The following is a 22,726-nucleotide window of genomic DNA, read 5'->3' on the forward strand; positions in this document are numbered from 1 at the left end:
TCTATCTCGGAATGATATGAAGGTTTATTTGGCCGTAAGGTTTGGGTGGTCTCTCCATAACTTGATTCTAAGGATATTCTGCAACTGGACTTACTTTAAAAATCTTATGGGAACACGACGCGTAGAACGGGTAATTCTTCAGAAGAGTATCTGGGTCAGAAACTGGTAATATAAGGGGTTTTCAAGGATGGGACAGAATTCACATGGTTATTTCTTTCTTGTTTTCTGAGATATCTGCTTGTATCCATGAACTCGCTTAAGTTTGAAGGCAGAGCGAACAGATGAAGGCTACTATTTATGATTGCAGAACGCACAGCACCCCCACCAATGGGAAGATCTTGAACTTATATGTCAATTTTTAGAAGGGTTGCCTTGCTAACTATCCCTATACCATCAAAACTCCATCCCAATATCTCAAAATAAGTAGAGATCGCGCTTAGAATGTTCTACCCTGCGCTCTGCTTCACAGTGCATGAATAGATATGAATCACAGCATCATCCGAACTCCGATTGCGCCGGATCCCATGCATCAAACGTTTCATAAAAAAATTCGTAAAAGCTAGACAAAGATGAAGACGGGGAGGGGAAAACGCAAAACGAGGAAAGCGAAAGGATACGTGCAGGTCTTTCTCACAAAATAACCTTTTTTGCATCCCTTGGGTGGCTCTCATTCGGACAATATGGGCATTTAAATTTGCCACCTTTGCTTAATCTCATTAGAGACTCTTCGGCAACGACATGCCCGCAGGGCATCATCATAGGTGGGTTGTCATCGGTGGTCTGTTCTTTAGAAACAGGACATACAAATATAGAATGGAAGAGGTAAGATGGTGGAAGAGGGATTTCGACCTAGTTATTGGGGGTCAGAAACGGAATGAAAGCATGTCATGGCCATGAATATATGCTTACGGGTAGTTCATTCTGAGTGGTCCACTCGGTGCGTTTCTCTTTCATGATAGCTTGGAGTTTGAGAAGGGTGGGAAGAGCGATTGCACCTGCCGTGGCAGCGATATATAGAGGAGAATCGGCTGATAAGCCAAGTAGAGCGCAGAACTCGCGTGTGAATGCCGTAGCAACATCGGACCATGCCCAGGGGTTATTGAAAATAGATTTATACGGAGAGTCATCAAGATTCGGACAGAATGCCATGGCGCCCATTAACTGTTCAACCTCACGAAGGTGTCGGGCGTGGAAATGGCGAAAATCTGTCCTCGCATATTCGAGTGCAGCGGCTCTGCCAGCTATCATCGATGTATTGCCCGTCTTGCCGCCATGAAACAACCATACGAACTGCAGCCGACACAGCTCGAATTCGAGATTGCTTCCCCTTTTCTCCAGCTCGACTCGATGTTCTCTTGCCCAGTCGATGGCAGGCAGTAGATTTTGCTCCTCACGCAACTGGTGTAATATACGATACATCAAGGAAAATTGGTCTCGCATTTCTCCGGATTGCAGATCATCAAATTGCTGGTTTGCATTGTTGCGCTGACCTGAGCTGGGTATATCGCTAAAGGACTGTGCAGGGGTCGGATTTGCCGCCACTTCTGAGAGGAAGGTGGATGCTACGGAGAACTGGCCTTCTCGCAACAAATGCATTGCAATCGCCCTATTGACGAGAGCAGACTGCAATGACAGAGCATCATATTCGGTGCTCGGAAGGGGCTTATCTTTGAATAGCTGCACATTCATTATTCATTAGAACATTCCCTACCCCGCGTCATAGTCCAGGAGCATCTTGCCTTGTCCAGAGCCCTGCCATACTTGTTCAAGGCAGTGTAAGTTTCTTTTAAACTGTCGTTGATTGTATCAAAGGAGGCTTTGGCCGGGTTTTGAAGTTTAGCCAGGGTTATCGAAGCGGAGCTCGGATCTAGAAGTGCCAAAGCGGTTATTCATATTCTGTCGTCCGCCAGTTCAGGAGAAACACAAGATGGGCACCCTCATGCGGACAACATACCCCTTTCAATAGCATCTCGAGCTTCTCTCAGCAAATCAATTGTGGCCTGCACGTCATTAATACTCTTCGAGCTCTGCGCCCGCTTGAACACGCGCTGGTGCTCCTTCTGTAGCAACTCCATTTCCGACGTTAATAAGGACTTGGATGGTTTAGATCAACTCCGTAGGCACATCTTTCGTGTAAAAGGAGTTTAAAGGGCGAGGATAGGGAAAGTCAGCGGCTTGGATGTGAAATTGGTTGCGGCCAGAAGAGCGGAGGAGGCCATCGTCCACATGGAGCTAATGGTGGTGGGTGAGGAGCTAAGTTACTGGTGCTGTTGGTGCTTTTTTGTCACCTGGCGTTCTCCAGGACGAGTGAACTGTAATTCGGTATACTAGCGGTTTCTTTTACAAGTGAGATGATACTTTGATTGGCCATTATTTTTAAATTCTGCCAAATCTACCCAGTAGTAATGGCAGATCCAAGTATTTCAAAAGGTCAACCAATAGGATGCATGTAACAATACCTGGGTTGCGCCTGTGACGTCGGCTGATTATTTCCAAGGTTACACTTTTGGTTCCGCCAGCAGTCTGCCCCATCAATGTGCCGCGATATATTGAGGCCTTGACCCCTGGCCTTCACAGTACAGCAGCCCTGGGACCAAACAAGAGACAACTATGGTGTATCTGATACGAGGATATGATTGCAATGGCTCTAGAGAGTGTTGAATACTGGTTATCCTGGGATCATTTGGCGTATTGGAGGCATCGGAAGCGTTTCTCTTGTTCAGGACTCATTGGGGTCAAGTGGGGATAACCCGATACCTTCAAGCACGAATTATAGCTACGACATCGATGATTCACAGGCCTCCTCGCTTGTCATACAATATGGCACAGGGTGTCGGCTCTGAGCCATCTTCCCAGCGTCGTACAATCCCGGATCAGAGTGCATCCGCCTCCCCGGCCGAGAAATCCCAGCTTCAAGCACCGGCTCAGTCCACGGGCGAAAACCAGGCCGTTGTCTTGGACGAAGGCTACGAAAGGCTGGTATTTACCGATCCTGTAGCCTTTAAGTGCCTAGAGGAAGACCCGTCGACGGTGCTAGTGGAAAGACGATGTACCCTTATTGGGTATGTGACCTACATTGTCGAGCAATGGGCCTGCTCAAGGGTTCATCCCACGTTCGTTATCAATACCTATACCGGGGACCCATCTCACACTGCTGTTGCCGGCGTTCTCAAAGTTCCCAAAGATGAGCAGCTCTGGTCCCCAAGGTTGAAGGTTTACTTCAATACGATGGCCCAACCCCACACCCGAAAGCGAGAAACTCCATGGGGATTATTGATGGTGACGAATTTAAGCAGTTTCCCCTCCTCCCTGACAGTTATTGATATCCCGGAAGGCGATGTCAGAAAATATCGAGAAGATTTCGTCGTCAATGAGAACCTGAAACGTCTTGGGTGCTCTGGCAGGGCTGGGCTAAATTTGAAACAACCAACGCCCGCGACCGAAGCCAAGTTCTATCAGCTCTACAGAACAAGTGAACGAGTGCCACTATTCAATGCTGTGATAGGCTTGGTTAAACTATGTCAGATGGCCTTAAGTGTGTTTGATAAACTGGCGTCTGAATACATAGATGGCTTGCTTTGTGACGTGACAGAGCGGGCAATAAACGATTGGTGGACCGACATTGGGACGGAGCTTTTTAATATTGAGCCAAGCGATGGCATACTTGGGCCAACAACGGTTTCGGCGTTACTTGGAACCTTGATGGGGGCAAGAAACCGTCTTCATACATGGGGTGCACCCGTTTCCAAAGACGCATTCGACATAGAGAATTTGAAACGAGGAATTGGAAGTTTCCAAAAGGCTCTCAAGCTCGAGAAGACCAGAAGGTTGGATAGGCAGACTTTGGACAAGTTACACCGAGTAACAGCGAAAGCTGCAAGTGGAGAAGGATGGGCTGTCCCGCGAGCGGTCAAGTCCACAGTCGCGGAACTTGGCGGCAAAGGAGGAGAGATGGTCATGGGAATTGTTGGCGGACGCGACAAGGCTGGGATCTCGGAGGTCGAAACTTTAGATATAGACCGATTCGTTCAACTCGTGAGTGGCGAAAGGTCCAAATGGCTCTGGCATGGAAAGCTTCGGAAATCTTACACCGACCCTTTCCGACATGACGCTGGAGAAGATGAAATGGCATTTTCCAGAGAGGCATGGTCAAGCAGAAGGAAAGACACGTGTAGCCCCTTTACGTCCGCTCGCCCTTCCCTCGAAACGGAGCAGTCTTGGAAGCATCTAGAGACCCCAGTATCCGCTGATAGCAAGGAGCAACAATTGAAATATGCTCTTAAAAAAACGGTTAGTGGCAGGGTATCAGACGCTCGCGCTGGACTCGGTCGGTTTAGGGATGCTGTTGGACTGCCAGCTTTGCGTTCTCACCAGCATCACAAACAACTAAAGGAAACCATCGATACCGATACTGATGTGCCTGATCAGCAAGCCACGGATGTGGCACTGACATTTCCAGGGACAAAAGGCAGGTTAGAAGGTGTCAAGTCCTTGGGAGATGAGGCGCGTGTCTCTGGAACTACAAATTTGGATAAAAGCAGGCCCGAACTTTTGTCAAGCCCATCAGACCCCGTGCCTACGAGCGAGCCCGGCCGCGGCTCAACAGAATTCCAAAGCCACCTACCCCAAGCAAACGAGAAGTCTCAAGGACAGTTATTAACGGATTATTTAACTCCGGAGCCACGGGTATCGTCAGGCACGCTGGATGAGCTTTCACATAAAAAAGACCCTACGTATGAGCCGCTCATTCTTACTAGGGTACTTCGTCGAGTACCCAGTTGCCCATCATCCCTCGCGGAGGATCCAGTATCAAATTTCCAGGCTCGTTCCGTTCGACATTTGTCTTTTAGTGCCGTTGAGGAGGCGATGCTCTCCCGCCATTCCATCGACGATTTAGAGCCAGCGGACCCCGAATCAGATAACACGATAGTGGATCGAATTCTCTACGAGGACATGCGGATTGACGATGAACGTGCCCTGGCGACTAAAATCGTCAACCTAGACATGAACACAAGTGCTTGGGTGGAAAGCCAAGTAGTTGCAGCGGAGGGTATTGACATCACCGCGTTCAATCGTCTGAAGGAGCTAGACTCCGCCTACCAGAATAAATACGCTGAGTATCAAGCGCTACAAAGAAGCTCGACCGAACTGGTTTCAACGGAAAGCCAGAATTTGCTTGAAGGGTCTAAACGGCTAGAGACGCTAGGCGCTAAGCTCGATTACGAATTGAACTCACTGCAATCGAAAGTCGAGGAGGTCGAAGGCGGTCTCATTGACTATGAACATCAGATCGGGGCCTTAGAGAGCCGGCTGAGAGAACTTCTGAAGGCTGAAGAGCAGTCAGGAGCTCCATGGCTAAAATGGGCCAAATGGTTTTGGAATGGTGGGACATGATATTCCCTTTTAGATTTGTGTATATTTTACTTTACCCTTTCTGTGATGTATAGACAAGCCAGTAAAGTTTGTAATGATAACTGTCCTTCAGAGATTCGAAGTCTCTCAGTAGCAAGATTAAGAAGCATTTTGTACGAACTGGAGAGAACAAAAAGGTGAATTCTTTGCATAATGTACAAAATATCATTAAAACGACGCATTGATGGCCCGTAACTGTAATGGAGAAAGATTCCTAAGGCTCAGAATATTTCGCCCAGCGAGTTGTTGTTTTATTTCTTGCGCATGCGACCTTGAATATTTTGTCAGGACCCGAGCCCAAGCGCATAAAGTTCAAAGAAGAAGGATCTCACGCTTCTCATACCAAAAAGCGAAAGACAACCCAGCCCATCTATTATTTAGCTCCCAATAGACAAAACAAATAAAAAAACAAAAAAAAAAAATAAGAACAAGATCACATTCCAAAACCAGCTCCCGGCTGACCGGCGCCGGCTTGGCCTTGCATCTGGGCCATCTTCTCCGACACCTTCATGTGAACCTCGAAGAATTTAGAAACGCAGCGGTCGAGGCAGACGGATTCGCCTTTGTTGAGATCGCCTTCCCGATAGTCTGGAGGAATGCATTTCTTCATGCATGCAGCGTTGAGTCTGCGAGAAATGAATAGCGACTGTTAGCAACCTGATAGATAGCACGAGGATTGGTGCGCACTGAGGGAATAGGACCGGACAAAAGCAACGCAGGGTGCGCGATCCTAGGGAATGCAGCATACCGGTTGACCATGTCCGTGATCATCTCGAACTCGAGCTCTGCTCTTTGGATCTTCTCCTCCGAGGATATTTGAGGGCGGCCGCCAAATAGGAAAGACATGTTGAGCGCGTAAACGGAGAGATTTGTTAAGAGGTCTGTATATCTATGATAAATAAAAATAAATCACGGTGTTAACGTTTAAGAAAATATTGCAGGAATTAGTCCTGAGAAAGTGTCGATGCTGTTTAACGACCTGGCCGGCGTGCTTCGTCGAGCTGATAACAAAATTTGGACGGCGGGCCGGGAGCTTTGGTTTGACGGGCCGATGATAACCCGAAGCGGAATTTCAACATCAACCATGCATAAAAGTATCGGAAGACCCTCCCACTCCATGAAGGCATATCGAATCTGCTTGATCTGTCGTTTTGGCTGATCGGTGTTTGTTATGCTACCATATTGAATTCCGGGCAGATGCGACCAGTCTGCTCTCATCGGGTGTCCCAGCTATGTCTGGATGGATCGTTCCTCAGGTACAGGCCATTCTTCTCCACCTAACAATACCAAGCCATCGCGTCGGCATAAAACAAAACTCGAACCGTATATAGAGTTCCACGTGCTAACAATTCCAGTTATAGGTCCTATAGGCTGCGCGTTCGCTATTTAACTAACAGTAAGGCGGCGCCTCACGACCGCGGGAACCCAAACCGAACCTTTTCAAGCGGCCGTGTGTACGGCAGCAACACCTCAGATGGGAATACGAATAAGCTCCCCCGATGGAACCGGATTGACGAAATTAAAAATGCGTCTTCCAACCCATATCCACGATTAGCCGTTAGTCCGCAGTCGACAAGCTGCGAACATTTTCGTTCACAGTACAACCATATTCAGCCCAACGAGACACTGGATGATGTGTCCGTGTTTCTATACGGTATGCGTGAAATTGATGAGATACCGATTCAAAAATGGAAGTTGTGACTTAGACCACTAGGTAGAATAAGATCCCAGCGGACGGCTGGGAGCAAGCTGGTCTTCTTCGATCTCTGGCAGGACGGGCATAAAGTGCAGATTCTGTGCAATCAACGGATTCTCGGGGTTACGGGTGTATCTCCGGAGAGATTTCGAGAGTTCTACCATTTGCTACAAAGAGGCGATGTTTACTGTAAGTTCTTCTCGTCTAGAACCACCATTGTTGGTCCACTCGGTTCTGATAGACTTAGCCATCACCGGGAAACCCCATCGAACCGGCAGAGGCGAACTAACGCTCCTTGCCAGCGAGCTGCCAACCCTTTTGTCACCCTGCCTTCACGATGTACCTGTAGATACGAAGGAACATGCGGTATCTCCGTATGAACGTCACGTTCAATTTCTCGCAGACCCAGGTGTAGCCGATATTCTCCGAGCCAGATCATCTATCGTCCAACATATTCGCAATTTCTTTCTTGAGAGACGGTTTATTGAGGTTAATACCCCGATTATCGCTGCAGCGGCTGGAGGAGCTATTGCCAGGCCCTTTCACACCACTGCTTCCGAATCAGTAGAGCAATTGCTAGCTCTGAGAATAGCACCCGAATTATGGCTAAAGCGGCTCATTGTAGGTGGGTTCGATAGGATATTTGAGATCGGGCCTTCGTTCCGAAATGAAGGTGAGTCAGACGTCCACTAAGAAGTGTTTTTTTAGCTACTAATTCCCGTGCAGGTCTTGATAAAACCCACAATCCTGAATTCACCACTTGTGAATTCTACCAGGCTTTCGCCGACCTGGAGTGCCTGATGCAGATGACCGAGACTTTGTTATCTGGCTTGTCTCAAAATATCCGGGAGTTGAACGAAAAACTAGGCACCCTTCACCCCATATATGTTGATTTCAGTACCCCATTCCGTCGAATAGATTTTGTACCGGCGCTGGAGAGCGCTATGGGACATACCCTCCCTGATTTGAAGTCAGACGGCGCGACTTTGAAGATGGTAGAACTGTTAAACACCATGTCTATTCCTCTTCCCGATCATGTATCACTACCCCGATTATTGGATAAGCTCTGTGCAGTGTATCTCGAGCCTCAGTGCAAGGACCCCACGTTCATCATCAACCACCCAGAGTGTATGTCTCCCCTTTCCAAATCTTATATCCATCCGACCTGCAGTCAAGTCGTCTCGGCCCGCGCGGAGCTATTCGTCGAAGGAAAGGAAGTTGTGAACACGTATGAGGAGGAGAACTCTCCATTTGAGCAAAGAAGGAAGTTCGAGGAACAGCTTTCATATCGGGACCCGGAGAATCCTGGGGAGCTCGATGAGAGCTATCTGCAGGCACTCGAATGGGGCCTGCCGCCGACTGGAGGATGGGGTTGCGGTATCGACCGACTGTGCATGTTATTCACTGGTGCCCGGCGGATTGGCGATGTTCTGAGCTTTGGGAATTTGCGAAGCGTGACAAGGCCGCACACATCTGTCTACCCTCGAGAAAGCGGCTCCTAAAGCTCGGGGTGCTCACCTTATTGCCTTCCAGGTCCTGAAAGAAGGAACCACATGGGTAAATGGGGAAGCTTATTGTTAGACGACGGGCCCCGGCCTCCATACATATACCCTCGAGTGATGTCAGTTTATGACTCGTTACTGTATTATAGATGCCGTGAAGAGGCGGATTGGGAAATACGAATTTCATTTTTTTGATAATCCAACATGTCTCCGGAATCCAAGACGCATCAATGCCACATGAATTGTTCTCGACATTTCCCCAGGGACGGCCCTGATCCATGCCGCCGGGAGGGAAGGCAATCTTTGAAACGCAGCCAAGTCAGGGAGGGCCCGTTTAGTGTGCATTGAGGCCCCACATAATCCATGCGCTATATTCAAGTTTGCCATCCTCCTGGAAATCTGCCAAGAGAAGAAATCCATGTCGCATGTGGTTGCGAATAATGCAGCTGCCTTGACAAATATGGAGTGGTGAATGTAATATGCTGGAGGTTGTGCGTTGGATCGTCAAAGAGGGTTATCTCCACCTCATTGTTTGTTCATGCATCAACTTTGTTGACGAGTCGTCCAGGAGCAACATCCGCCCACAGCTGCGGGTGCAAACAGACTGCCTTGGTTCTTTGTCGGTTGAGCCCACTGGTGTGTTACACTTCTTCTCAACTCCGTAGTTCGGGGAAGTGTTCCTGGCAGCCAAGGACGGACGGTAAGCGAGTGGGGACCCAGGAGCTCCCCTCGGCCGGGCTTTCGCCACCGGGGCTTTTGAAATTGCGACCATCTCGCGGGCTTATGGAGGTTCGAAACTGATAGGGCCGTGGAGCCCCTTGGGTGATCCCAGCACAACCAAAAAAAAAATTATTATGTTGGGAGGGGCGAAGTGTGTTGAAGAGTAAGAATGCAGGATTCCCGACCCCCGAAAACCTGCCTCTTGTCTTGTATTACTTTCTCCTGCCTTCAGGGGATGCAGCTATACACAACCCCGTCGTTGCTCCATTGTTCCCCATGCTCGGGAAGAGGAAGCTTTCCCCGAGGTGTGAACGCAGGCGGCGTTGATTCGTCACGGGCGCTGATCCCTCCCATCGTGGCTGCGGCGGCCAGAAGGCCGCTGTGATTGGCTGCGATGCCGTACTAGCTCTCCACGTGATCTCGCGTGAGTCACCTGCGAAGTTTCGTGTGTCTCGAAATCCAATTTACACGTCGCATTGCTTGTTTGGCGGCGGCCAGTCGCGTCGCCCTCTGCTGATGCCCAGCGCTGAGCAGTTCGCAAAAAAAAAAAAAAAAAAGTATAAAATCCAAGTGCTTCGTACTCCGTAGTCTCCTTGGTAGCGTTTGTCGCCTGCTGTGAACGGGATAATCCTTGGGGACTCCGTCGATGCCAAACTATATAAAGAGGGCCTGCTCTCCCACATGGAAAATGAGAGACTTCTCGAACCCCTGACTGAAAATTTTCGCTGGACTTCTTCTGGCCAAAGCTCAAACACCCAATCAATTTAAATTAGTTTCTGTTAATTAGTGGACTGGTTAGTTATTGTTTGTCTATAAATGAAAGAACAAAAAATTTGTTCGAGTCCTCTGTCCTTCTGATACTTAATATAACTTTGGATCAAAAGGGGCCTTTACTTCATCCATCGTACGGCCGTTAATTCGAGGCACTCGACGGAATACGCACATATACACGTATCTTGACCACAACAGACTTCCCACATTTAAACCACCCTCAGCCATGTTTGCCAGGCGTCCTTCACAGTCTCACAGTCGCTCGGAGAGCTTCTCTACCAAATATCGTGCCGGCAAATCGGCCTCTCGGTCGAGGAAGTCGTTCAGAGGAGGAGAGCCACCTGCGATCTTGAAGCGACCAGGAAAAGGACAGAAACCGGAGAGCCCGATTAATAGGTAAGTTCCGGCGACTCAAATACATCGGCTTTCGTCTCGTGGTGACCTAACTGCTAATGGCTCTCGCTCCCGTTGCTAGCAATCTAACATCCGCCATAGTCACTATCTGCGTTGGACCCGAACAGCGTCTCTTCGCTGCCCATGAAGAAATCCTATCCGTCTCACCTTTCTTTTCGTCCTGTTGCCGCGGCCAGTTCCTTGAAGGTGGAAATAAACGTATAAACCTGCCCAAGGAACAACCGGAGGTCCTCTCTTCGATCCTCGAATACCTTTATAAAGGAGATTACTTTCCTCGTTTAATACATAATAAGCGGAGAAATACCTGGGAGTTGGAAAACGGAGTAAACGAGAACGGTGCTCCGGTAACTGCTGAGACGACAATCATCAATCAGGCTGATGGAGCCACGATATTGAAGGATACTGCTATCTAGTACGTCGTGCTTTTTCTTTTCTTTTCCTTTCTTATTTCTTTTTTAAGGCTGGAAACTAATGACTACTGAACAGCTGTGCAGCCGACCGATATGGGCTCTCTGAACTCAAACGCCTTGCCCTCCGAAAGCAAGGTCTCCAGTCTGCCATTCAATGTAGCACTATCTTATCAAGCGCTCGCTACGCCTATGCACACACGCCCGATACTGACTCCAAACTACGTGCTCATTACCTTGCATTAATAATCCGAAGTCGATCAACATTTAAGCGCAGTGGCACAATGCAAATGGAAATGGAGGCCGGTGGGAAATTATTCTTCGACCTTTTTGTCGCCATGTGCAACCACATGGTAAGTTCATCCTTTCTCTCCCTACTTTACAAGGGTTATTCGTTACTAAATCCTTTCAATCTTATCCAGGACGATATGACCGGCTCCTCCAAATCCCCCTTCTCCCGCTAATTACGTCTTGGATCGACCCTTAATACTCCCATATGCGTTAATAAGTAACCGATAGACCACATTTCTCCCCTCTGGCCTTCTTCATATTCCACGCCACTCATCCCGGAACGCACAGCCGCGCGGCCTCACCCCACCCTAAACCTTTCTCTATGAGGAGCACCTCCTCTCCGTACCTTGCAAAATACAGAACTGTATTCTAATATGATACCCGAAAGTTGATCACTTCGACATACCGATTTCACACAATTTTCGACCGCGAAACCCGTCAACAAAAGGTTAGGAAAACGGAATGGCCCTGGAGGCCTTTTAATGTTTTACATTTTTCTTTTCCCAGACGACAAGGTCGTGGGCATGGCAGCCCACGGCCATATTTTCTTGTATTATATATTATATTTAATTCTTTTCTTCGGTTTTCATTTACCTTTCTTTTTTTTCATTCTATTATTATCATTATTATTTTTAGTTCAACTTCAGCCTCTCACGCACGAAAGATGGTATGTGGCACTCTTCGAAGCATTATGTGTTTTCTTTTGATCTGTTTAAGTTTGCTTATATTTTAATATCATATACCCCGGGGGGGTTTGGCTGCTCATTTCTTTATCCCACCTCATATCTTGTTGCTTTCAATCCTTTCTACAAAGGCAAGTCAACCCTCGGATTTGTGACACTACACTGCGTCGTTCTACATTCTATATCCTACACCCCTTTTTTCCAGCGCATCATACTCTATTCTATCACTGGTCTATCATATTAACCCATTCCTTTGATACTCCTCTTGTTGGAGCCCCAACATGTTCTCTTTTGAAAGAAAAGGCTCTGAAGATATTGATCTCTGTGCTTTTGTGTCAGAGCCTGCTAGGGACAAATAAAATGTCTATCCTGGCCCCCTCTTGTTAGACTACCACAAATTGTGCATTCTCCTATTGCAGATGTGTATTTCTGTTTTGAAACTGTTGAAGTACCATGTTTTTAGTGTTGGGACAGGCACTACTGGGAGACTGTGAATGAAGTTTTGAGAGATTTTGAAGGCTGAGCCGCTGTTTATCAAAGATGAGTTAAAAGTGATAAAAACATTAGAAATTGAAACCAGAGGAGGATGGCTAGATTACGTAGAGTACAATCAGAGTTTTGTCGGAGTTGGATGAAGTTTTGTAATTGCATGTTTCGCGAGGCGCTCCTGATAATTATGCCTTGTTTGGGCGACTAGGACGAAACACCCCTTCATTATCTGTTGAGGCTTAAAACAGAACACTCCAGGAAGGTCAGCCTTCTCCTATCAGAAGTGACACTGCCAGTGTTTCGTATGAGAGCGTAGTGGTATGTGAAAGATTCTGATATATCTATCATGAGCTCATAATGTGGACCTCCATTTTGGACATAGACAAATCATGTCTGCTCTTGAGGGCACACCAAGGAAGCTGCTTCAGAAAACTTGGGACGAAAATGCCAACTCATACACCTGTTCCTGGGAAAGCAGTACCTCCCTTGCTGAGAACAATAATACCACGGTCCCGAGCTATGTATCCTTTCATCAGGTTCTATGTAGCAAGGCAATTAGCTTCTATAGTCTACTTCAACAGGCCCGGTTTGTGAAAGAATTGTCAGGTGCTGCCTCTCACCTTGTATATTAGATTCGACAAATAACATTCGACCTGATCAATTTCTGCCCTTAGCTTGTTCGGCGTAAGTTTCTCTTCCTCTTCGCTTTCCTTCGCATCATCTTTCGATAGGCTTCCTACAGAGTGTGTCCTCAGTCGTATGGCTGCCACAAATTCCATGACAGGCACACGCGTTCTCCTAATTGGTGGCATACCAGGCGTAGGCGGGTCAAAACCACCGGCAATGAACACTTTCCTGAACAAGTTGCGCACCGCTATATCACGCCCTCTTTCTAGTGGGAGATAAATCATCCGTTTGGTAAATGCGTCGCCACCAGCCGCGATGGCAGCGTCGAAACCCGGAAGGTCTCCCTTTCGAATGCACTCACAGAGTGGACGGAACAATGCTTCTAGGCGAGGAAATGGTGCTAGAAGGCGCTTCGAGGGTAGAGTGTGGGTTGTAACGAGGTGACATGGTATGAGATAGGTAAGGATAAACCTGGGATATATTAGAGATAAACAGTAGATAGAGGACGCTACAAAGGAGGAAGTACTCTTTATTCTTCACAGCATCTTTGTGGCATAGGTTCCAGGCATACGTCAGGTGTTCCTCCGCCTATAGATATTAATCCCCTAAGTTAGGGCGACAAAACATGTACCTCTGCTAGGGCTGTATCAGCGTACCTCTTTGTAAGCTTCCTCTAAGAAAAATATTACTCCAAGGTAGTATTTGAATGTGACAATATGGGATTTAGGGAATGCTGTAAGCGGGGGCATATCGGCTTGCGAGGCATCCATCGCGTGCAGCAAACTCTTACAAGACGACACGGTGCCAAGCTACAAGGTCTAATGTTAGAAACGGAGCATAACATATTATGTTTTTCCTCGTACCTTAAAATATGTCTTGAAAGACAGATTGACGGTGTTGTAAACTCCCCATTTACGAGACTCCTCAATTGGCGCCCTGTTACCTCAGTTCAGAATCCTATAAACACCAAACACGTAAGAAAAAGGAGTACTCCAACCGTACCTGTCATGAAGGCAGAGCGTAAACATCCGATTGATGATCCGCGATGCTTCTTCCAAATTTTTATGCTTATGCACATCCGAGACCACATCTTCCTGGAAATCACCTTTCGAGGCCTCGGGTTCTGCTTCGGTCTGTGCATCGGCCTTGATGGCAAATATCCGAAGATATTTACCCGTAACATATAGACATGGTAGTGTCCAAGCTTGGAACCCGCAGCTGGAGTAGCCCTTGATTACCAGACTGGCCACTTCTTTCCAGCAAACAAAAACACGGTTCCAGGACGCTTTGTTGGGATTTTCTTCGAATTTCACAAGCTCTCCGGCTGTCTTCCAAAAGGCCACAAATATATCGGTCCAGGCATTTGCTTCAAGTTTAGGGAGCTTTGTGCCTGTGGACCGATCATCAAGAAGGGCATATCGGATGTCTAAAGTAGCATTTGTGGAATTGGTAAAGTGGTAGAAAGAGTACAGTCGATCAGGGTCAGCGGGGGTATCAATAGGCGTAATCACATCGGCCAACGCTGAACCCGAGCCACTGAATTGGGCGTCTTTGAACTTTGCAAATAGTGTTGTCATAGTTGCGGTTAGTCCATCAAGTTTAGCTAGGAGATAAATACCGGAAAGCTACTCCTTCACGCAAACCATTTTGTGTTGAGCACAATCTCGCTGCTCCATGGCGGTTGTGAGGCAATCTTGATGCGGGAAGGTTTGGCTTGACGATAAGGTTTCCGATAAGCAGAGCGGAGTCTTGGCAACTCAGTCCTAATTTGGACTAGCGCCAGTGCTATGCTTGGTTAAGCGAAACCCACAGCCCTAGCACAACAAAGTCGACAATTCTCGATCTTGGGAGTTCGCGGACGGTTCAGCAATCAACGACACGACAGCACAATCCTCTCAAAGTAAGTTGCTCCATGGAAATGTTTTGTGCTAGATACTAACATTATCGCTAGATGGGTAAGTTTTGCTTTTCATTTCAACGTTTTCGCGTCCTAGCATTCTCCGTGTCTTTTTGGTCAGCCGCAAGAATTTCAAGTCGGAGAAGAGCAATCGCATAATTGGCCGACAAATCGAGGGTTTTCCGCAGGATTACAAAAATTTCCGAGTGTTTTCATTTTTAAATCCGTTTTGAAGCCGAGAAGCGAAGTGTGGAATTTACAGCCAAAGATCGCCGATTAGACATTCAAGAATGCCGCATCCGATTTTGTCTCAGGAAGTTGATCTGCGCGGATTCTGATGATATGATATGTAGGGCGTCTCAACGAATACCAGGTCATCGCGCGCCACCTGCCCACCGAGGCAAACCCAACCCCCAAGCTGTTTCGCATGAGGATTTTCGCGCCCAACACCGTCGTCGCTAAGTCCAGGTTCTGGTACTTCTTGATGAAGCTCCGAAAGGTGAAGAAGGCCAATGGCGAGATTGTCAGCATCAACCAGGTACGTGGGATGCCTTGGCTATGAAACGCCATTCTCTATCATTTGCGGACGTTTATTCTAAGATTTCATATTTGCCTTCCTTTAGATCCACGAGAAGCGCCCGATGAAGGTCAAGAACTTCGGTATCTGGATCAGATACGACTCCCGCTCCGGAACACACAACATGTACAAAGAATTCCGCGAGATGTCCCGAACCGACGCCGTTGAATCTTTATACCAGGACATGGCTGCCCGTCACCGTGCCCGATTCAGCTCTATTCATGTATGCCGAATCCTCGCAACATGCCGATGTCATAGATAGGAGAATACTAACCGAAACGCATCAGATCATCAAAGTTGTTGAAATCGACAACAAAGAGCTTGTTCGCCGCCCTTACATCAAACAGCTTCTCACCAAGGACCTCAAATTCCCTCTTCCTCACCGTGTCTCCAAGCCACAAGGCAAGAGAGTCTTCGCTGCCTCCAGACCATCCACATTCGCATAAAGAGGATATCGGGGGGTTTTTCCTTTTCAGCGGTGGAAGGTTCAAAAGTGAAGATGGAGTCTGAGTTTCACTGCATTTATGTGACTGCAGGTTATAGCTAGGACCATGCATAATGAGTCTTTAATGCAGCTTCTGCCAGCAATTGTAACCAATAGGGGTTAGATGGCTACGATATTCATTCTCCAGCTTATGAACGCAATTTTTTCCAATTTATTATGTTCGGAAAGCTGCACATTGCTTGGGATTCTTGTGTTGTGTTCACTGTGTAGGTTCTGTCTCCTGCCAGGTAAATCCGAGGCCTTCTGGTGTCGGGTTTATCGCAAATGCAGCCAGGAGTATTAGTTATAACACAAAGTCCTTCGAGTTTTTGTGTGCCCCTACGAGTCCTCCACCTATCAAAATCCATCATCAACTCCTAGATCCGAATTGGAACTACAAAACTGAAATGTAGAATTATGTCGCCTATTCGAATTTGTTGTTTATCAGATACTTGACTGTTATCACTATGGACTGTCGGCATTTAGGCACTCTTAAAAGCCCAGGTCGTCCGCAGGAAGCTGTTGCTCCTTGCTTTTTCTTTGTTAATGGCCCAAAATTAATTTGCGAACCGCTTCACCCTGCGTCACCTCCGTATCCTCTTATCCAATTCCTCATTCCCTTCTGTCCATCTCCGACGTTTGCCCATAAACTCCTTGAACCATTCAACGGCGACCTTTCCATTCACGATCTCCGAAGAAAACTGCTTCTCGGCACTACCTATGGGCTTCAAGGTACAAGTCTAGATCAGGCGCCATGAACAGTACTTCACTCATGCGTCGTACACTCAAAACGCGACACACACGGTGACGAGCGGCATAGATGCTTCCACCAGTGAGAATCAAGGTGCACCATCCGCAGAGCACGAAAAGCCAAGTGCCCGGTGCAGATGGAGACTTGACCTCCAAACTGACCGTACCGTCCTGGAAGATGATTGAGCATGTTCCATTATCGGTGTAAACACCGCAACCATTCGAGCTGTCTGGTTCAGTAGTTGCCGGGGTGTAGTCGCAGAGACGGAAGTTGAGATTCATCTACTTGTGAAAGGGGCTCGATTCTCATATTGCTGCGCCACTTTCAACCATGAGGGGGATACAATGAAAGGAGAGTATCAGACCACGCAAATGTTTAAACGGCAAAAACCAAAATCCAAGGCGTCCTTGGGAGTTCAAGTCCTAGCCCCTTCATGATAGTCATGCATTCGTTAGCGTCAACGCTCGGAAGCAGAAGAGCAAAAATGGTTGCCGGCTTTGTCAGCGAAGCCGTGATAACGTCATCTGGTTGCTGGATAAGTTTCGTTTTTCCCGCGTCCAATTCCACGCTCGAACTTCATTTAATCATCCTTAACACGACAATTGAGCGCAGTCTTCACATCAACGCTCAAAGGCCATTATGTTCGCCAGATTCACGTTCAGAACCTGCAGGCCTGCAGGCCAAGTACGTAGTATCCAGAGTACTCCGTACAATTGCTTCCATTGAGACTAGCGCCTGACTGACACTTCGTGTTTACTATAGGCAATTCGCAAATATGCCTCCGAAGCCTCCCCAAAGCCGTCGTCAAACGTTCCACTCTATGGCGGTCTTGCCCTTGCTGCCGGAGGCGCATACTACTACTGGCAGCGACAGCAATCCCCGCAAGCTTTGGAGGCTGCGCTCAAGGAACGATCGAAAGTCTTCATTGGTGGGGACCAAGGCTGGGTGGATTTGAAGCTCGCCGGGATTGAGACGCTGAGCCACAACGTGAAGAGATTTCGTTTTGAATTTCCAGATTCAGAGTCTGTCTCGGGACTGCATATTGCATGTATGTTGAAACTCAATTGCTGGTTTTTCACGGTTTGCTAATAAGTACTTTCTGGACGGAAGCCGCTCTTTTAACAAAGTACAAGGGCCCAAAAGATGAGAAGCCAACCATCCGTCCCTATACTCCCGTTAGCGAAGAAGGTAGGAACCGGATTATGTATCATCGGGCTACCTATTATACTGACAATCCCCTCAGAGCAACCCGGATACCTGGATCTCGTCGTTAAGCAGTATCCCAACGGCCCCATGTCCACCCACTTGCACAACATGGCCGTCGGTCAACAGCTTTCTTTCAAAGGGCCCATTCCTAAGTACCCTTGGGAACAAAACAAGCACGATCATATTTGCATGATCGCCGGCGGTACCGGAATTACTCCCATGTACCAAATCATTCGCAAAATCTTCAACAACCCCAATGACAAAACCAAAGTTACACTCGTCTTTGGCAATATTACAGAGGAAGACATCCTCCTGAAAAAAGAGTTGGATATCTTGGAGAACACCTATCCCCGACGCTTCCGTGCGTTTTATCTTCTTGACAAGCCTCCAGCTGGCTGGACTCAGGGAACCGGCTACGTCACCAAGGAGTTGTTGAAGACTGTCTTGCCCGAACCCAAGACCGAGAATATCAAGATCTTCGTTTGCGGACCCCCTGGAATGTACAAAGCCGTCAGTGGACCAAAGAACAGTCCCAAAGACCAGGGGGAGCTCACTGGTCTCTTGAAGGAGCTTGGGTACGACAAGGATCAAGTCTACAAGTTCTAGATTTCCACCCTTGAGTACGGAGTACAGAGTATGTTATATAGATTCACTTGGCTCTTGAATACCTACGTGACCTGTTCATAGAATAGCGGTGCAAGGTGAATAAAGTATTATGTGTATAGTACGTGTCTAGCATAGAATGCTTCGGCAGGAATTTGCTAGTATTCTGGATGTATACCATTCGTAACATATAGAGAAATCTCAGCCGTACTGTGATTTATTATGGAGTACCATCTGACTGCGCAGTAGACCTTTGAACGACATGCCAATTTAGTCAATCCTCAGAGCCGCCGCGCGGGACCGGCGTGGGCAACACTAAAAGATTTGACATTCAATTTGAATTCAATCAGAACATGCTCCAAAGATATCCTTCATAACTAGCGAGATACTTCATCATATCGGCCCAATGATAGCCTACGGTGGAGCATAATGAAAAGGTAAGGGAATCATAGATAATTGACGAAGATTTCCAATTAACATTCCATGTCAGCGCAAAAGATCTGTCTCACCCAACTTTCTGAAAGCAAGTATTTTGCCTCCCTAGCTGTCTTGCGATGATAGTGTAGCAGGTTTGTGCCAAAACATTGTTAATGTACTGCATAACCTTTTTCATTGGCCCTGGAACATTCTTGATGGGCACAACAAGGCCCAATCAATGGGACATTCTGAGGATTCAGTTTTAAACCTTCCTGTGACTGTCTCTCTCGGAGCTGTAAAGGCCTTAGATATGTCCAAGGATGATGTTAAATCAGACCATTTTGTAGATATGGCTTGCATATAATCAAGCAACACAGCCATAGGACGTAGGCCGGTCCATCAGTATAATCACATTCAAAATAAGTGGCAGTGTGATATTTGCGCCTGAAAAGGGTATATCCATCTTGACCATTAAGAAGCAAGCAACAACAGTCACACCACCGGCAAAATTAGCGGTTTCTTCAAGGAGTTGTGGCCGATGTAAAAGTGTGTAGCCAGAGCAAAGTTTGTACCATTACATTGATTTTCAAAAGAAGGTGCTCAAAGTAGAGATGAACTGCGTAACAACACCAGGGAGACAAGCAGAAGTGTCTAAAGATAGGAGATTCTCCTGTTTATAGCGGATATCAAGTACGCTAGGAAGCCTAAGGATAACTCTAATAGAGCTTATTCTTAAGTAGTAGGAATTCCTTATTGATTTGGCACCGATATCATTGCGGGACAAAGGATATATTGCTCTGCATTGTATTTAACTCCCCCTAGGTGTGTGATATCGGGCAAAACACCAGCCAGTTTAAATTTTAAAATAAATGACATGCCTTAAAAAAAGGTAACGAATCAAAGATGACAGTTGGATGTCCTGCTAAGATGTTATGGAATCATCTTTGGCTGCTCCTTGCTGTCCATGAATAGTCAGGCGATTTGGAATAATTAACCCGGCTGTGAGGCTTAGAGTCCTCGCTTCACAGCTGATGCTTGATTGCTGCGTGTGAGGCGCTTCGGCCTTGCGACCCCTTCGGCATCGCAGTTAGAGATATCCCGATGGATGGGAAGTACGCGTGGATGGTCGAGATAAGTTATTGAAAATGGGGCTAGAAGCTGTTGTTCGAAGAGTGATTAATGCTACCAACGGTTGGTTAAAGGGCAAAATTTATGTACCTGAGTACAGTTTTCGATTGGAGGAGTCAGGAGCCGGTAAAATATTGTTTGATTGTGAGAAACGGCTGAACTCCAGGTAGTAAAGCGGGCTGTTCAAAACTCAGTCCAATGTTTGGTACGTGACCCAAATTGGTCTCATCTCTTTGGTAAGGATTGAATAGACTCTGTGGCAAATTGCCAATATATCACTATGCTTGATAGAGACTTGTCACTATGCATGGTAGTCTCACAATATGACAAGAGTCAACTTGCGTTCCATGCACCAAGGACATCCGCATGGCACTCATTCAGTTTCCTGATTGATGGCTGGGTTTCTCCCAATGGTATGGAGGAAGTGTTTGTACTTACTGCCTGCATAAGAAGCGGAGGTCTCATTGAGTCACTTCACGCGCTTTGCTATGCCTTTGCCATCCTGTGCACTTCGGCCATTGATTTAGGCAAGAACACTGCAAATCTGGTCCATCGGCCAAGAACTTTGCACAACGGATGTACTGTACATAGGCTGATTTCTTGTTTAGAGGATAGTATAAACAAGTAGGCGATGAAAAGGTGAATGTAGTATGGTGATTTATTTTTGTCAAGTTCCTTTGCTGCTCCTGAATGTGTTGTTGATGACATAGTCATGGCATCACCCTAGGGCATGAGATACTTTGCTTATCAGGGCTGCTCTTGGTCATAAGAAGATGTAAATCTCCACCAAGCAATGTTGGTAAGGAAAGCCAACTCATTTCCCAGATGCATAAAGGGTAGGGAGGGGAGAGTAAAAGAGGGCGGGATCCTCATTGTAACTTTGCATCGAGGCATTAGCAGTGCAACAGCTGCATGTGGGGGTGAATAAAAGTGAAGATATGCAGTCTCAAAGACAACCCACTTCACATTAAATGCAAAACTCAAGGAGTTGTCTCCACCTCAAGATAGTTCGCAGCAATAGCAGTCCCACTCCGAGTCCTCTCGGTGGCGGCCTGGAGAACACAGCCCCAAGCGGCTCCTGAAAAAGCAAATGCAAGGGTCAACCCGATCTCGTGGATTGTTTCCAGGTTCGAGATTGTTCAGGTGGTAAATCATGGCCCTCAGTGTAGCCCCCAGTGTCTGAGATGAACACAATTCTTTCAAGACTTTTTTTCATTGGTCTTGTTGTCATTTCTCATAATGAATATGAGCATCATTTTTTGACCCAACCAGCACACATTTCCCCAATAATCGAGCTTCGGGCACGGTTGCTTACGCTCTAAGTCGAGAGGGGGCGCCAGAGGAGAGGACAGGCAAAAATACCACATCAGTGTGTGGAGGTGCATCATTGACAACAGACTGAGGACTGTCTGATTTTAGCTACGGAGGTACCGGGCTAGAGCATAAGCACAAACACTTGTTTATGGCCCCAGCCAGGCCCATTTTGCAGCTCACAAGCGCTCAACGCCCCCGGAGTGGAGAAAAGGTACGTCGCACTGAGAGGATGTTGAGTTAGCAGTGGACACTTGTCGCCGCTAATCTCAATGTGGCTGGGCGACGTTGCTCGCATTTTTTTTTTTACCTGTACTTTAGCGTATCTTTTTTATTGGTACCGAAACCAAACAACAGTCCGATATGGTGTAGAGGTAACATCGCTGTCTCTCAAGTAGGTCACAGCAGCCCCGGGTTCGATTCCCGGTGTCGGAATTTACTTTTTATTCACGGTTTTTTTACTTGGTCCTTACTCCGTACTCCATACTTCGTATGCTTGGATTCCGCGGCAACAGTTAGATACAGCACCATATCTGCTTACATTCTAACTTCAAGTTCTTACTCCGTACACTATGGGGAGTGAACATAGGGGGTCTCTTCGGCTCTCGATGGGCCAAGCGGACAGTTTTTGGTGGTTGGAGACGGCATTTCAGCAGGCATTTCACACAAGCTTTTATGTCGCGTAGTGGTTGGACGACAGCGTGGAAGCCCACTAAACTTATGTTTGCGGGTGTTGCAGCCCCTGAGCCGCGTACCGCTGGGAGCCTGCATTCCTTAAGATGATCCCTTGTTATAGTGATGGCTCGCTCCAACTCCCCCCGCACTTAGTTAACGACCTACTCTGGAGTTTAAGTCCTCTGTATCCATTCCAGGCCGGATCGCACACCCTTCAACCCTCACTGTCCCCGGTTCAAAATCACGAATTTTATAGGAGGAGGTAATGGTTGGTATATAAATATCGCCACAATAAATATCAGAATTGAACTTGGAATTCTACGTAACTACTCCGTACATAATTACAAAAGCGAAGCTTTTCAATGTGCCAGTAGAACGGGCTGTGTGTGGACTGATCGGGGTGCTGGGGAGGTTTAGGCGGGTATAGGCTTTCTTACTCACTGTGATTGCTCGTTAGAGCGCCTTGGCGTCACTTGCCACCACTGCAACAGCGATAGTCCCAGGCCACACCTGCACTGAGGAGATGAGCTTATGCTCCCGGGCTGCCTTCTGTACGTACTCCGTACTATACGCTCATCCGGCCATTCGTTCACGCCAACCACACTGTACATCTCCTCTCTCGCGCACTGGTAGCCTCCCACAGAGGGAAGCATTGTGACCACGGT

General features: G+C 47.3%; 10 protein-coding genes and 1 non-coding gene across 11 annotated transcripts; 6 read left to right on the plus strand and 5 right to left on the minus strand.

Moving 5' to 3' along the window:
- Positions 1-337: 337 nt before the first annotated feature.
- On the minus strand, positions 338-2,237 carry CIMG_04926 (ubiquitin-protein ligase RMD5). Its single transcript, XM_001245484.2, has 4 exons — positions 1,955-2,237; positions 1,740-1,867; positions 910-1,677; positions 338-849 (listed from the first exon to the last, which is right to left on the minus strand). Exons 1-4 carry the CDS (start codon positions 2,073-2,075, stop codon positions 631-633), a joined length of 1,236 nt encoding a protein of 411 aa, XP_001245485.2. The 5' UTR covers positions 2,076-2,237; the 3' UTR covers positions 338-630.
- A 365-nt stretch (positions 2,238-2,602) lies between these two features.
- Positions 2,603-5,492, plus strand: CIMG_04927 (Sin3 complex subunit). The gene has a single exon (XM_001245485.2). The coding sequence runs from the start codon at positions 2,788-2,790 to the stop codon at positions 5,392-5,394; it is 2,607 nt and encodes an 868-aa protein (XP_001245486.2). The 5' UTR covers positions 2,603-2,787; the 3' UTR covers positions 5,395-5,492.
- A 42-nt stretch (positions 5,493-5,534) lies between these two features.
- Positions 5,535-6,258, minus strand: CIMG_11434 (mitochondrial import inner membrane translocase subunit tim10; the record flags this gene model as incomplete). Its single annotated transcript, XM_012358452.1, has 3 exons — positions 5,535-5,683; positions 5,756-6,038; positions 6,161-6,258. The coding sequence occupies 2 exons, from the start codon at positions 6,256-6,258 to the stop codon at positions 5,846-5,848; spliced, it is 291 nt and encodes a 96-aa protein (XP_012213875.1). The 3' UTR covers positions 5,535-5,683; positions 5,756-5,845.
- A 351-nt stretch (positions 6,259-6,609) lies between these two features.
- On the plus strand, positions 6,610-8,847 carry CIMG_04928 (lysyl-tRNA synthetase; the record flags this gene model as incomplete). The annotated part of the gene is made up of 5 exons (XM_001245486.2): positions 6,610-6,668; positions 6,768-7,066; positions 7,127-7,297; positions 7,356-7,781; positions 7,835-8,847. 5 exons carry the CDS (start codon positions 6,610-6,612, stop codon positions 8,608-8,610), a joined length of 1,731 nt encoding a protein of 576 aa, XP_001245487.2. The 3' UTR covers positions 8,611-8,847.
- Positions 8,848-10,327: 1,480 nt separating this feature from the next.
- On the plus strand, positions 10,328-11,983 carry CIMG_04929 (uncharacterized protein; the record flags this gene model as incomplete). The annotated part of the gene is made up of 4 exons (XM_001245487.2): positions 10,328-10,497; positions 10,577-10,927; positions 11,002-11,275; positions 11,345-11,983. The coding sequence occupies 4 exons, from the start codon at positions 10,328-10,330 to the stop codon at positions 11,384-11,386; spliced, it is 837 nt and encodes a 278-aa protein (XP_001245488.1). The 3' UTR covers positions 11,387-11,983.
- A 718-nt stretch (positions 11,984-12,701) lies between these two features.
- Positions 12,702-14,649, minus strand: CIMG_04930 (PCI domain-containing protein). Its single transcript, XM_001245488.2, has 6 exons — positions 14,015-14,649; positions 13,876-13,948; positions 13,669-13,821; positions 13,539-13,600; positions 13,006-13,483; positions 12,702-12,924 (listed from the first exon to the last, which is right to left on the minus strand). Exons 1-6 carry the CDS (start codon positions 14,587-14,589, stop codon positions 12,838-12,840), a joined length of 1,428 nt encoding a protein of 475 aa, XP_001245489.1. The 5' UTR covers positions 14,590-14,649; the 3' UTR covers positions 12,702-12,837.
- A 208-nt stretch (positions 14,650-14,857) lies between these two features.
- Positions 14,858-16,271, plus strand: CIMG_04931 (60S ribosomal protein L20). Its single transcript, XM_001245489.2, has 5 exons — positions 14,858-14,912; positions 14,964-14,967; positions 15,263-15,447; positions 15,533-15,709; positions 15,774-16,271. Exons 2-5 carry the CDS (start codon positions 14,964-14,966, stop codon positions 15,930-15,932), a joined length of 525 nt encoding a protein of 174 aa, XP_001245490.1. The 5' UTR covers positions 14,858-14,912; the 3' UTR covers positions 15,933-16,271.
- Positions 16,272-16,554: 283 nt separating this feature from the next.
- CIMG_11436 (uncharacterized protein) lies at positions 16,555-17,002 on the minus strand (the record flags this gene model as incomplete). The annotated part of the gene is made up of 2 exons (XM_012358453.1): positions 16,555-16,695; positions 16,754-17,002. The coding sequence occupies 2 exons, from the start codon at positions 17,000-17,002 to the stop codon at positions 16,555-16,557; spliced, it is 390 nt and encodes a 129-aa protein (XP_012213876.1).
- A 279-nt stretch (positions 17,003-17,281) lies between these two features.
- Positions 17,282-18,737, plus strand: CIMG_04932 (NADH-cytochrome b5 reductase 2). The gene is made up of 4 exons (XM_001245490.2): positions 17,282-17,405; positions 17,484-17,769; positions 17,832-17,909; positions 17,965-18,737. Exons 1-4 carry the CDS (start codon positions 17,361-17,363, stop codon positions 18,531-18,533), a joined length of 978 nt encoding a protein of 325 aa, XP_001245491.2. The 5' UTR covers positions 17,282-17,360; the 3' UTR covers positions 18,534-18,737.
- Positions 18,738-21,510: 2,773 nt separating this feature from the next.
- On the minus strand, positions 21,511-22,714 carry CIMG_04933 (uncharacterized protein; the record flags this gene model as incomplete). The annotated part of the gene is made up of 6 exons (XM_001245491.2): positions 21,511-21,610; positions 21,860-21,881; positions 21,928-22,098; positions 22,227-22,273; positions 22,399-22,501; positions 22,621-22,714. The coding sequence occupies 6 exons, from the start codon at positions 22,712-22,714 to the stop codon at positions 21,511-21,513; spliced, it is 537 nt and encodes a 178-aa protein (XP_001245492.2).
- Positions 21,744-21,821, plus strand: CIMG_15088. Its single transcript has one exon. It is a non-coding gene; the product is annotated as a tRNA-Glu (tRNA).
- Positions 22,715-22,726: the final 12 nt, after the last annotated feature.

Source organism: Coccidioides immitis (genome assembly GCF_000149335.2).
Source record: "Coccidioides immitis RS genomic scaffold supercont3.4, whole genome shotgun sequence".
In the NCBI taxonomy this organism is placed as follows: domain Eukaryota; kingdom Fungi; phylum Ascomycota; class Eurotiomycetes; order Onygenales; family Onygenaceae; genus Coccidioides; species Coccidioides immitis.